We start from the raw sequence: 14,585 nt of genomic DNA on the forward strand, positions 1-14,585 counted from the left end.
CTGAAACACACGAGCGCTTTTGCTAAGTGGTCTATCAGCAGACAAAAGGCTTAGGCGTGTGCACTGGCCGCCCCCGCCTTTCTGTTTTTCCCTCTTTTTACCGAAACGCAGATTCCCGGTCGGAATATTATCGCTTTGTTACGAGATAAATTGCATAAAAATTGATTTTAAACAGCGGTTGACATGCTTCGAAGTACGGTAATGGAATATTTAGACATTTTTTGTCACGAAATGCGCCATGCGGCTACCCTGATTTACCATTCTGATAGTGTCTAGAACGCACGAACAAAACGTCGCTGATGGAACATAACGATGGATTATTTGGGACCAAACCAACATTTGTTATTGAAGTAGAAGTCCTGGGAGTGCATTCTGACGAAGAACAGGAAAGGTAAGAACATTTTTCTTATAGTAAATCTGATTTTGGTGAAGGCTAAACTTGCCGGGTGTCTAAATAGCTAGCCCGTGATGGCTGGGCTATGTACTTAGAATATTGCAAAATGTGCTTCATCCGAAAAGCTATTTTAAAATCGGACATATCGAGTGCATAGAGGAGTTCTGTATCTATAATTCTTAAAATAATTGTTATGCTTTTTGTGAACGTTTATCGTGAGTAATTTAGTAAATTGTTAGTAAATTCCCCGGAAGTTTGCGGGGGGTATGCTAGTTCTGAACGTCACATGCTAATGTAAAAAGCTGTTTTTTGATATAAATATGAACTTGATTGAACAAAACATGCATGTATTGTATAACATAATGTCCTAGGTGTGTCATCTGATGAAGATCATCAAAGGTTAGTGCTGCATTTAGCTGTCTTCTGGGTTTTTGTGAAATTATATGCTAGCTTGAAAAATGGGTGTCTGATTATTTCTGGCTGGGTACTCTGCTGACATAATCTAATGTTTTGCTTTCGCTGTAAAGCCTTTTTGAAATCGGACAGTGTGGTTAGATTAACGAGAGTCTTGTCTTTAAATAGCTGTAAAATAGTCATATGTTTGAAAAATGGAAGTTTTCGGATTTTAGAGGAATTTGTATTTCGCGCCACGCCCATCATTGGATATTGGAGCAGATGTAAGAGGTTAAATAGTACCCGCAAAACACTGAAAAGGTAACTCCGGGATGCAGGCCTTCTAGGCAGAGTTGCAAACAAAAAGGACTTGTGAGGCATCTTTTTCTCAACCTAGACACTCTAATGCACTTGTCTTCTTGCTCAGTTGTGCACCGGGGCCTCCCACTCCTCTTTCTATTCTGGTTCGAGCCAATTTGCGCTGTTCTGTGATGGGTGTAGTACACAGCGTTGTACGAGATCTTCAGTTTCTTGGCAATTTCTTGCATGGAATAGCCTTCATTTCTCAGAACAAGAATAGACTGACGAGTTTCAGAAGAAAGTTATTTGTTTCTGGCCATTTTGAGCCTGTAATCGAACCCACAAATGCTGATGCTCCAGATACTCAACTAGACTAAAGGCCAGTTTTATTGCTTCTTTAATTAGAACAAGTTTTCAGCTGTGCTAAAATAATTGCAAAAGGGTTTTCTAATGAAAAAAATACATTTAATCCGAGACACCATCTTGTCTCATTGATTTACATACAAAGTTAGCTAGCTTAGTTTGGCAACCCTACAAGACCATGGCACTTGCCTGTAGAGCAGCAAGAGGAACTGCCCGGCTCTGCTCAAACCCTACACCCCAACCCGAGAACTCCATTCTGCCTCCTCTGGTGTAAACTGTAAATGTACACTCATGAAGGGGGGAATCTCACTAGTTATCACTTGGACGAAACAGTTAAATTATACATCAAAATTAGATGAACTGGTTATCTCTAGATTGCAAAAACATAACCATGCTCATAAATGTTAAACTTGAAAACAGGATGAATAAGGAGACACAGACTATATACATTCTTCTACTGGGTGTCTCTTCCTGCTTATATTCTTCCAACAAATGAGGTGCACACCTGCTATAAGGGCACAAGCGAGACCCAAATGCAGACACAGGAGGCAGATGATAGAGCTCTGATATTTATTATAACAAAGGGAGTAGGTAAAGGCAGGTCGGGGACAGGCGAGAGTTCATAAACCAGGTCAGAGTCCAAACAGTACCAGACGATAGGCGGTCTCGAGGTCAGAAACCAGATCCGAGTCCAAAACAGTACAAGGGGATAGGCAGGCTTTTAGTCAGAACAGGCAGAGGTCAGGCAGGCGGGTTCGGAGTCAGGACAGTCAACGGTCGAAACCAGGAGGACTAGAAACAAACAGAGCCTGGGAAAAATAGTAGCAAGGAAAAATGCTGGTTGACTTGGCAAACAAGACAACCTGGCACAGAGAGACAGGAAACACAGGGATATATACACCTGGGAAAATAAGCGACACCTGGTGGAGACAATCACAAGGACAGGGGAACCAGATCAGGGTGTCACACCTGCAACTAACAGGTCAAACATCTCCCCCTAGTGGTAACGCTAAGTATACATGTAGCTATATTAAAGCAAAACCATGGAGGACTACAATAATGTTGTGAACAAACAAAATTTGATTCCAAAATATGGAAATGTATAGAATCTATACACAGAACATTTTTGTTGTTGTTGTAAGGGTAGTAATATAAGCCAGATAGGCCTATCATGTACAAGACCATATATCAGTCATTAGTCCCAAAGAGGGTGTTTTGTCCTGCTCCTGCATTCATCCCAGTCATCAGCGACAGAATTGGGCTAAGCACATGTTTGACATCAATTTTTGTACAATTACAATGTAAAGACAATTTTAGGAAATGCAATATAACATACTATTTACAGTAACAATGGAATGGTTTGCTTTGTGTGGTAGGATTTCTAGGCTTTGACACTCTTATGTAGGGGTCATAACCAGACATCAAATAGTGCAATATATGTCACAACACTTCTAAATGTATGTGTCATGACAGCTTTTAGGAAATATTATGACATATTATAACATGTTATGGTGCAATGTGTCAAATAAAGTGTTAGCGTTTTTCTAGTTACACCAGGTAGAACAGAACACTTGTATGTAGACGTGAGTGACAGGTGAAATTACATTCTCATGACTGTTAAAGTGTTTCTACATAAACACTGTGAGCCTGTCTAGTAAATGATTGGTGTTAACAGTTTATCACTGCACTTGACTGTTAGACCCTGGAGCAGCTGCCTGTGCTGCTGTAAGCAAACCATTACACAGCACAAGGAGGAATGTTGAGCTGTCTGAAGATACGGACTATATGGTTGAACTAACTGGGTGTTAAGTGCTTTTGACAAAGTGTCCGGAGAAATGTTCTGTAAACCAGAGCCTAGTGGTGGACAAAGAGAGGCCAAGATACCTACTGGGAATGCCAGCCATATGCCAGCGATATACCAGTGATATGCCAGCGATATGACAGCGATATGCCAGGAATATGCCACTGGTATGACAGTGATATGCCAGTATACTGAATGAGACAGCTTACATAAATGTTTGGAGGTGTTGCGTGCATTGTTTTGCATGAGGATTTGTTGGAGACTGTTACCATATAGTAGTACCTGGTACGTAACACTGCTGATAAATGTTGCACTTAAAACCCCCTACCTTCTAGCCAAGGTGACTAATACATACAGTAGATATGTTGTAAATGATTAAAGAGCTTAACAGGTGAGCCTGATAACAAATCAAGTCAATGCTGCCTCTGAGGTCCACAAAAGATAAGCCAAGAGAATTGTAGGTGTGTGATTACCCTATGGATGTGTTACAAAACCAAACATTGTTAGAGCGTTATTTGTGAGCTGAGGTGTGTGTGTGACAGTTGTATGTGGTCACTGGTCAGTGTTGAGTTGGCAAGAACAGACAGGTTTTCATGATTGACTCTCCCTCCCAGGCACTCTACATAGCAGGCTCTCTAAACTTTGCACAACCTGCCGCTGAAGTTTGGATTTGAAATGTAAATGTCTCCTAGCTATGTCACTTTACTTTATACACCTCCCTTAAGCATGGTAAAATGACAGGTTGGAGGCTGGGATCACACTGTAAGTGAGCCTAGTTAGAAAGGTGTATCGTCTGAAACAGGTTTCCCTGCTTTTTGTTGCCCATGCAGACTACTGGACTTAGAGGTAGGTTATTATTTAACCTTTATCCAACAGGTGGATCTAATGCTGATTGGTTAAAACCGCATTCCAGCCGGTGTCTAATCTATGACGTTAAAATGCCTATTTAATCTGTTCCATCTGACTGTGCAATCCACTGTCTCATCAGCCCAGCCAGGCAATTTATAATCTTGATCTCCACTCGGCCTAACAACACCGTGCCAACATATCCTCCAAACACTGTCTTTTCTGGCATTATCACTTAACTATTTTAACCAGTCCAGTCAATTAAGAATACATTCATATGTACACAACATGCTTCCTTACACAAGGCAACGTAAACTAGTGACAACTAGAAACAACTACATGTCTCAACAACCTGTTCATCTATTTGTCCTTTGAACTCGACAGGGACATCAGGTCCTGGAGTTTTAGGTTGGCTTGGAGGGAATTCAAGATCAGGCCTCTTAGCATAAAACAAGATTCAGATCTGAGCTTGTATGTGTTTTCATTTTGAGCTAGAAGAGAGGATAGATAAAATGGCAGTTTTCCTAAAATGGTCTTCTAAATAAGAATATACCAGTGTCCCGACAGCACTGTAGAGGTCACAATGGTGAGTTAGATGTCTCTGATTGGTGAGAGTACGAAGGGCTGCATGATGCACAGAGTCAAGAGCTTTCAGTGTAGAGCTTGAGGCACATAAATAGTATCACCATAGTCCAACACAGAGAGAAAAGTAGAACGAATCAACTCTTTTCTGGCGGCAAAAGGAAAAAAAACAGCTTTGTGCAGGTAATAAAACCCAATAGGTAGCTTGAGTTTCCTAACAAGGTTATCTACATGGGTGGTGAAGCTCAACTTCTCATACACCCAAACTCCCAGATATTTTTACGCTTTGTTAACTTAAAACATATCGATTACCAATTGATTTTGCTGTTAATTGATCATTGAATATCATTGTTGTTAATAATTGCTGGGGTACTCTGAATTATACTGAGAAATATGTATTCTTTTCCCAGAACTGTTTGCAATTAATATTTCTATCATTTTGTGTTGCTGTTTTGGAATTATTTCATTACTGCTTTTTACCAAATTGTAGATACAGTATTTGTTTACTCGGCATATAATTCACAGTGTTATAAACTTGTATTGTGTTAGATTAGTATTGTGTGAAGCCCAGAGTAGCCATGAAGGCCAGTGTGACTGAGTAACTGACTTAGCAGAGTTCATCCCATATCCCAACTACAGCTATTCAATGAGAGATCTCTATCTACAGCAGACACTCTGTCCTCCCTCATCTAAACTGGGATATGCTTAACACCCCGGCAGTCCTACAAGCTAAGCTAGATGCCCTCAATCTCACACAAATCACCAAGGAACCCACCAGGTACAACCCTAAATCCGTAAACATGGGCACCCTCATAGATATTATCCTGACCAACTTTCCCTCCAAATACACCTCTGCTGTTTTCAATCAGGATCTCAGCGATCACTGCCTCATTGCCTGTATCCGCTAAGGGTCGGCGGTCAAACGACCTCCCCTCATCACTGTCAAATGTTCCCTAAAACACTTCTGCAAGCAGGCCTTTCTAATCGACCTGGCCCGGGTATCCTGGAAGGATATTGACCTCATCCTGTCAGTCGAGGATGCCTGGTCGTTCTTGAAAAGTAATTTCCTCACCATCTAAAATAAGCATGCCCCTTTCAAAAAATGTAGAACTAGAAACAGATATAGCCCTTGGTTCACTCCAGACCTGACTGCCCTTGACCAGCACAAAAACATCCTGTGGCAGACTGCAATAGCATCGAATAGTCCCCGCGATATGCAACTGTTCAGGGAAGTCAGGAACCAATACACGCAATCAGTCAGGAAAGCCTCTACGCAGATGACATCATTCTGTATACATCTGGCCCTTCTTTGGACACTGTGTTAACTAACCTCCAAACGAGCTTCAATGCCATACAACACTCCTTCCGGGGCCTCCAACTGCTCTTAAACGTTAGTAAAACCAAATGCATGCTTTTCAACCGTTCACTGCCCGCACCCGCCCGCCTGATTAGCATCACTACCCTGGACAGTTCTGACCTAGAATATGTGGACAACTACAAATACCTAGATGTTTGGCTAGACTGTAAACTCTCCTCCAGACTCATATTAAACATCTCCAATCCAAAATCAAATCTAGAATCGGCTTTCTATTTCCCAACAAAGCCTCCTTCACTCACGTCGCCAAACTTACCCTAGTAAAACTGACTATCCTACCGATCCTCGACTTCAGCGATGTCATCTACAAAATAGCTTCCAATACTCTACTGGATAGACTGGATGCAGTATATCACAGTGCCATCCGTTTTGTTACCAAAGCCCCTTATACCGCCCACCACTGCGACCTGTATGCTCTAGTCGGCTGGCCCTCGCTACATATTCGTCGCCAGACCCACTGGCTCCAGGTCATCTATAAGTCTATGCTAGGTAAAGCTCCGCCTTATCTCAGCTCATTGGTCACGATAACAACACCCACCTGTAGCACGTGCTCCAGCAGGTATATCTTACTGGTCATCCCCAAAGCCAACACCTCCTTTGGCCGCCTTTCCTTCCAGTTCTCTGCTGCCAATGACTGGAACAAATTGCAAAAATCACTGAAGCTGGAGACTTATATTTCCCTCACTAACTTTAAACACCAGCTATCTGAGCAGCTAACCGATCGCTGCAGCTATAAGTAGTCCATCTGTAAATAGCCCACCCAATCTACCTACCTCATCCCCATATTGTTTTTATTTACTTTTCTGCTCTTTTGCACACCAGTAACTCTACTTGCACATCATCATCTGCTCATTTATCACTCCAGTGTTAATCTGCTAAATTGTAATTATTTTGCTACTATGGCCTATTTATTGCCTACCTCACGCCATTTGCACTCACTGTATATAGACTTTCTTTTTTTCTATTGTGTTATTGACTGCACGCTTGTTTATTCCATGTGTAACTCTGTGTTGTTTGTGTCGCACTGCTTTGTTTTATCTTGGCCAGGTCGCAGTTGTAAATGACAACTTGTTTTCAACTAGCCTACCTGGTTAAATAAAGGTGAAATAAAAAAACTCTCTCCCTGCCTCTGTTTGGGTTTCCCCACAGAGAGAAGCACTACGGCCTCTCCCATCATGACTGAGCACGGTCTGTCTCCAGGGCCCATCAATGGCTGCTCTTCCTCCTCCAACCCCCAGCCCAATGCAGGCAACAGCAGCAAGCCCTGGAGGAGTAAGTCCCTGAACACCAAGCACAGCACCACCTCCTCCATGCTGTCTGTCAAGCAGGACCTTCCCACCAGGCAGCCTGCGGCCACACCCCTAGAGGTCCTCCCTAAAGTCATTACCCAGAAGTCCATGCTGGAGAAACTCAAGCTTTTCAACAGCAAAGGAGGCTCCAAGGCAGCTGGAGTCCTGACTGACAGGCTGACAGGGCAGGAGACGGAGTCACGCCCCACCAGCAGTGACCTCCTAGAGGAGGCAGAGGGGAACTCCTGGCCCCCCTGTGTCATGGCGACCAGCCCCAAGCTTGCCCTGAAGGGCATTGCCCAGCGCACCTTCGGCAGGGCCCTCACCCCCCGGAAGAGCTCTCTGAAGACTGGGGAGAAGGAGAAGGACAAGGCCAGGCCCAAGGAGAGGGACAAGGCCCGGGAGGGAGGCTCCAAGCGGGGATTCGTCACAGAGCAGGAGGAGCCCAAGGATGACACCAGGCAGGGGGGAGTAGGTTCAGACTCAGCAGAGCCCAAGAGGAACACTAAAAGTACCAGCCTCATCCCAAAAGGAGGCAAGGCTGGTAGTGGCAAAAAGGAGGGCTCAGCCCCAGCAGCACACAGCGGAATACAAAAGCCAGGGTTCAAGGCAGGGAAGACCTCAGGGGTGCCCTCTTCTGGTCGAGATGGAGACAGGCCCAACAGTTTGAGGGCCGGTGGGAGTGGTGGTCACTCGGTGCACAAGTGCCAGCTGGACAGCAGAAGCTCCAGCTCCTGCTCCAGCCTGGCCTCCTCTGAAGGGAGGTCTCACCATCAACACCACCACACCAACGGAGCGCCCCCAGTGGCCACCACAGCCAGCAACACCATCAGTGTCCAGCTACCTCATCCTCAGCAGCAATACAACCACCCCAACACTGCCACTGTTGCACCATTCATGTACAGGTACTATGCCTGCTTTGATGGACAGAGTTTGAGCTTTCATAGTTTAATAGTAGGAATATACCAGAATGTCAAACATTTTATACATACCACGTCTCAAACCTTTTAACTGACTGTCGGGATCTGTGTAAGCCTAAATTATAGTCAATGACTAATTGGAGAGGACTGAACTACATATACTTAGTGGGAACTCTACTCCTGACGGAGCGCAGCGAAAGGCACAGAGAGGCAGACTGACTCTGTTGTATCGCTCCTCATTGTCTTGTTGTTCCTGCCCTGTCCTGTAGGTCTCAGCCTGATGTGACTGGAGCAGACATGATGATGGAGGCAGCGGGGTCACTGGAGGGTCACAGAGAGACTGCAGCCTACAGCAAGTCAGCAGACAACTCCCAGGAGGACCTCACAGGTAACACCGAGTCACTATGATTTCCATGCAAAGTATGTGTGTAGCTGTACCTCACAATGTCTGTCTCACTGGTTAAATCCTATATCCTTCCAAGCATACTGGACATAATGTGATTGCTGAGTGGTTATTCAATTGATTGAAACAGGGCATTTTCATACTGTGCTTTGTGACTTCAATTTCCACATCAGTTTTTCTTTGGTATTTTTTCCACTGTTACATTAAATGACGGTAGTTAAGAAGATGAGACTATTGTGAACTGTAATATGTTTCACAAACTGGCAAATATCTCATTAGCAACAAAGGATCTTGTCCCAGGGAGAGAAAAAAATTCAGCCTCTTGTTGTTCCCAGGCACAAATGAGGGTCTCTCTTCCCAGCTAAACATGTCAATACTCAATAGTGAGGAGTGCATCAAAATGCCACCATGGAGAATAAAAGGCCCAGTTTCCTGTGGATTATTTTTAGCCTCTTCGTGATGGATGAGAGATATTGCCTCAAAGTTCACAATGATTTGGCAGGGCCACACAAAGCACCGTTAATGCTGCATACAGAGTGAATGGAAAAACTCACTTGGAAACTCTGAGTTTCTCAGCCATGAAGTACTTGGGTTGGTCCCGTTCATTTGGAGCACTGCTCTGCTGCCACACTGGAAAATTAAGAAAAGTTAAACACTGGATTCTTGAGTGAGCTTTGTATGAATTGCATGATTCGTTGAGAGAGTGGAGAGAGAGGCTTGATTTGACCCTGGAGTTGACTGTTGAGGTGATGGAATGTTGTCCTGAGGCAGCCCCAGCCAGGGGTCTATGTCTGTATCTACCATGGCAGCCAGGAGGGAGAGAAAGGCCAGGTCCTGACTGAATCGAACAGAAATAGCTCATCTGCATGTTAAAGGCTGTGGATGTCATGGAGATGCCAAGGCTCCTCACCAAACACACTGTGTGTATGTGTGTGTGTGGTGGATGACTGGAGAGGCCTTTCTCCCTTCTTCCATCACCCTGAGGAAATATAAAGCAGTCGCCACAGGAGGAGCAGTCAGCGCTGGGTTAGGTGTGTCAGCGCTGGGGTAGGTGTGTCAGCGCTGGGGTAGGTGTGTCAGCGCTGGGGTAGGTGTGTCAGCGCTGGGGTAGGTGTGGCAGCGCTGAGGTAGGACAGGACTTATCCCGGACAGGACTTATCCCGGACAGGACTTAACCCGGACAGGACTTATCTCGGACAGGACTTGTCCCGGACAGGACTTGTCCCGGACAGGACTTATCCCGGACAGGACTTGTCCCGGACAGGACTTATCCTGGACAGGACTTATCAAAGTGTCAAGGAGTTGGAGCAACTAGTAAGGACTACATGGAGAGAGAAGACGTGCTTCCTCACAGAAGTGGTGAGGGTGTTGGTAAGAGTGGCAGCAACAATGACTCCTCACCCAGACGAGACAGGAGCAGAACCAGGCTGTCTCTGGGCAGCATTACCCTGGGAGGCTCCAGCCAGCACAACCAGCCACCCTGTCACATCCCCAACAGACCAATCCCAGACTAAACTAGACGGCATGCCAGTGAGCCAAACACCTGGAGAGACCAGGAAGTGGGCATACAGAGTGCTGTGACCCTGAGACAGACTGCCAGGAGGTCAGAGGTCAGAGCTGGGAGGAGAACTATGTGGAGGTGTCCAGTAAGAGGTGGAGCCGGCTGTACCAGGTGCACCTGCAGCAGACTTGTGTCTGGGATCTCTCAACTCAACGAGGAGATCCTCCTCACTATGCTAGACATATATGAGAAACATGACAGTAAGTGTGTGTGTGTGTGTGTGTGTGGGGGGGGGGGGGTTGCCCCCCATTGCCCTCTGCCTGTGGTCTTCAACGCTGCTTACCTTTTAACTTCTAGACGCGGCTTCATTCACTAGCAGAACAATATGTTTGTTAATGCTCTCAAAGCATTCAGAGCATGTTCCCTTTTTTCTGCTTGCTAAACATTCTGTCAGCTCTCTTCGTTACATTCGCAAAAGTTATACAAACCCTCCATCAAAGGGCTGCTGTTAAAGCAGAGCTGCCTGTAAGGATTTAGTGGCGTTATAAAGGGTTGGTTTAGCCCTGTGAATGGGCTCGTTTGGGCTCCCTCCAAGCCCCCCTGGAATGCCTTGACTGGGAGTGCCTTGACCGGGAGTGCCTTGATGGGGGAGGGGGCAAATACATTCGAATTTGCCCTGCAAAACCCTTCACTCACCTACGGCTCATTTTAATTTGGAAAAAGGCTTTGGGTGAATTAGTGGGCTGAGCTTTTCTCCTACCCGACACTGTCCTGTACATCACCAGGATGGAAAACCCTGTTCTGATTGATGTGAAGGACTTTTTCAGTGTTTCCTTTCCTGAAAAGCATCCAGAATTCCTATGGAGTTTTTTGTACAAATGTTTTTTCTGGTTTGGGCTTTGATTGGCTATAGTACGTTATCTAACGTTAAGGGCCCTTTTGTTGTGAATGGTCTGTTTCAAGTGTTAATGGATATCTTTGCAGGAAATATGCACATTTCTGAGGATGTACTTACTCACAAGCCTGTGCCATGTGTGTTTGACGTGGCAGCTGTTTCAGGTGGACTGTCTCTAACAGACACCCGTCCCCTACTCCTAGGTGAAGACCCTGAGGCCAGGCGGTTGCGGACGGTGAAGGACATTGCTGATCTCAGGCAGAACCTGGAGGAGACCATGTCCAGCCTGAGGGGAACACAGATTAGCCACGGGTATGTCCTTGACCTTGCTTCTGCACTATCTCTCTGTGTCTGCTGTGTGTGTGTGTGTGTGTGTGTGTGTGTGTATTCATTTGTATTGCTCTAATGGAAGGAGAGGTTACTTTCAGTGGTTTGGCTCAGCAATTCCCAAACATGATTACATACTTACTTTGCAAAGTGCCCTCCGCAGAGGATTCAACGTTATGGCTGTTCCTGACTATCTCAGTAATGCATCAGTGATCTAGTAACAAGGGCAAAAGAATACCAGGGTGAAATTTAAACATGACAGTCATTTTGATCGATGTGGGAAAGAAGCATTCAAAATGAGGACCATTATTTTCTGGCATGTGAACCATTTGGATTCCAGCTTGTCTACATGACAGAGTCTGGCTTGGTGTCTAAAGGCTTTAGCCTGATTGACAGCTGGACTGGTAGATCAGATGTTGATGTGGAGACATCCCTCTTTTATCTCTGGCCTGATGAATCAGATGTGTTGCCCAGTTGCTTCGTCCTGAGCCCAGCCATGAAATCAGCTTGGAGGGGTTGAGTGGACCCCTGTGGTCAGCCAGCACGAGGTTAAAAGTTGCTTTTGTCTCCGAAGTCGATAAAAGGGGAGAAAAAACATGAAGAGCACTCCTGGTGGGCTATTCTACAATGCCCAATGGATTTCTACTCTCTTTAGCGTCATGTGGGAGTGAATCATGCAATTCAACTAGTAGGATTGTTCAGTCAGAACAACATTTTTAATTGTAGATAAGTTGCCCTCTAAAGTGCATGTAAATGCAGTCAGCTTTTCACGCTGGACTGGCTCATCTCTTAGACTCTTTCTCTTGCATGGTAAGTACTCTCCATCCCTTACATATATTGTTTAGCACATTGAATGTGTTGCTATGTAGTTCAGTGTTCTGATCTGTAGTTTGTTGTCTCAGTGAGAGGGAGTGTAGTTCAGTGTTCTGATCTGTAGTTTGTTGTCTCAGTGAGAGGGAGTGTAGTTCAGTGTTCTGATCTGTAGTTTGTTGTCTCAGTGAGAGGGAGTGTAGTTCAGTGTTCTGATCTGTAGTTTGTTGTCTCAGTGAGAAGGAGTGTAGTTCAGTGTTCTGATCTGTAGTTTGTTGTCTCAGTGAGAGGGAGTGTAGTTCAGTATTCTGATCTGTTGTTTGTTGTCTCAGTGAGAAGGAGTGGTGACTCCTGACCCACCCCACCCTTCCTCGCCCCCCTCTCTCTCACCGTCTCTCTCCCTCTCTCACTCCCCCCAGCACCCTAGAGACCACCTTCAACAGCAGTGTCACCACCGAGATCAGCGGGAGAGGCATGCTCAACCTGTCCCCCCGCCCCAACCCAGCGCTGCCCTGGCGACTGTGCCCCTCCAGCCCACGTCTGCAGGCAGGCGACGCCCCCTCGGTGGGGAATGGATACGCAGTGGTGATGCGGGGCAGCTCCAGTGGCATGGTGAGCCCAGAGGACGGGCGCTACCTCCGCAGCAGGCAGACACCAGGACAGGAGAGTAACACTATGTGTGACCTGTCAGACAAGATGGAAGAGCTGGAGGGCGTTACCATAGAGACCACAGGGTACATGAGCGATGGGGACGTGCTAGGGAAGAACATCCACATGGACAAAGTCACCAGTGGGTGAGTGCACACAGCATGGCCTATATTACCGTTAAGACAGGAGCTGCATCTAACCCAGAGCGCACAAAATTAAAAAACATCTTCACTGATTTGTTAGTCAAGGGAGACTACTTATGATATGATAGACATATAAGTGAACTCTTTTGTACTTTTGTCTATTCAACTTCCAAAGGGAACCAGGAGAAAGCAGTAGGCCTAACCCTGCTTTGAAGGGACTACTACACCACAGGGATGTGGCGCAATTATTGAATGTCTCACTTTTCAGTTTTCTTGCCAATAGATGGCAGTGTTTCAGTGTCTGGCAGTGCTCTCTGCTGTCTCTCATTTGTCAGTAGTAGCTTAGAAAAAACTCCTGAGTCTGTGACAGCAACAGATGGGAGATCGCTTGAGATATCAGACATCATCTCTCATTTGGAACATAGCTTGATAACATGCTGTCTTATTGGAAGTTAGCAGGGTTCTTATAGACAGAAATCTATTTTTATATGTGCTTTCACATGCATCATTATTCTGACCATATATCTCTCTTGACACATCCAAACAGACACCCTTATGATATGATCATATATGCCTACTAACAAAGCAGGCAATATTTATTTGCTATCCTGCTTTTTCTGTACATTGCTAACTTATGAAAAGTACTAACTGTTTCAGGCAGTATAAATACAATGTGTACATGAACCACTAGCCTAGGCTGTACTGTCAGGCTTCATTGTCTTGGCTGTGGGTACAACCTTGACATTGAAGCAAAGATACATGGGATTAAGGCAACACAGTACTATTTTCCAGTCATAAATCCTTACGCCTTGATCACACCGACAGCAGCATCATCTGGATATGTGTGCAACAAAAGTTTAACATTCCTTCTGCTACCATTTCTGTCAAGCAGTCTACACATACAGTTTGACGCATACGTTCGATAAATCCAACATATGCACCACACAGAACGCACTGCAACTGCCTCTGCACCCCAATGCTGCAGGGCAAATGCAGCGTTCCATTGGAAATGAATGTTCTTCTGGTGTACCAAAATGCAATGACGCTGTCAGTGTGCTTATGGAGTTTCACAGAGAGCCTACTTGTTTGTTTACCAATGATTCCCAGTATGAGGTTGGATAGACATGGATTCTCCACAGTTTCTTTCTCGTGGGATTCTGATTGGACTGTGTGTCGATGGGCATGCTTGTTCAGATCAGGCTGAAGTTGAAGAGAGTTTGATTTAAAAATAATCTGGCCTTTGTGCCCTAGAGAGAAAGCAGGTCATGGGAAATATTCTCCTCAGCATTGAGATGACACGAGACAGTGAAAGCTCTCATCATTTACAAAAGTCTCTTCTATTCATATACAACATGCACTCCTAAAGAGAGAAGTCTGTTCCAAGGCTGATTGTAGTCTTCTCCTTTACTGGGCCTCAGAGATTCGGTGGTAACACACCCGTGAACACTCACACACAGTCAACCAGAGGTCTTATTCCAACATTTCTCCACAGAGGTGAATCATGTGACACAGAGCCAACTGCAGGTCAGGATACGTCTGTTGATGATGTGATCACATATGCTGTGTGTTTCATCTCACTAGAATTGGAGCAAATA

The 14,585-nt window shown here is 45.2% G+C and overlaps 1 protein-coding gene across 1 annotated transcript in view; it reads left to right on the forward strand.

Moving 5' to 3' along the window:
• The window catches only part of nav2b (neuron navigator 2b), a 104,920-nt gene that overhangs the window by 29,851 nt on the left and 60,484 nt on the right, over positions 1 to 14,585 (forward strand). The window contains exons 7-10 of the mRNA XM_029759100.1: positions 7,204 to 8,248; positions 8,533 to 8,651; positions 11,266 to 11,374; positions 12,619 to 12,993. Of these exons, the coding sequence (XP_029614960.1) occupies positions 7,204 to 8,248; positions 8,533 to 8,651; positions 11,266 to 11,374; positions 12,619 to 12,993 (1,648 nt within the window). The remainder of the gene's footprint in view (positions 1 to 7,203; positions 8,249 to 8,532; positions 8,652 to 11,265; positions 11,375 to 12,618; positions 12,994 to 14,585) is intronic.

Source organism: Salmo trutta, chromosome 7, assembly GCF_901001165.1.
Source record: "Salmo trutta chromosome 7, fSalTru1.1, whole genome shotgun sequence".
NCBI lineage: Eukaryota > Metazoa > Chordata > Actinopteri > Salmoniformes > Salmonidae > Salmo > Salmo trutta.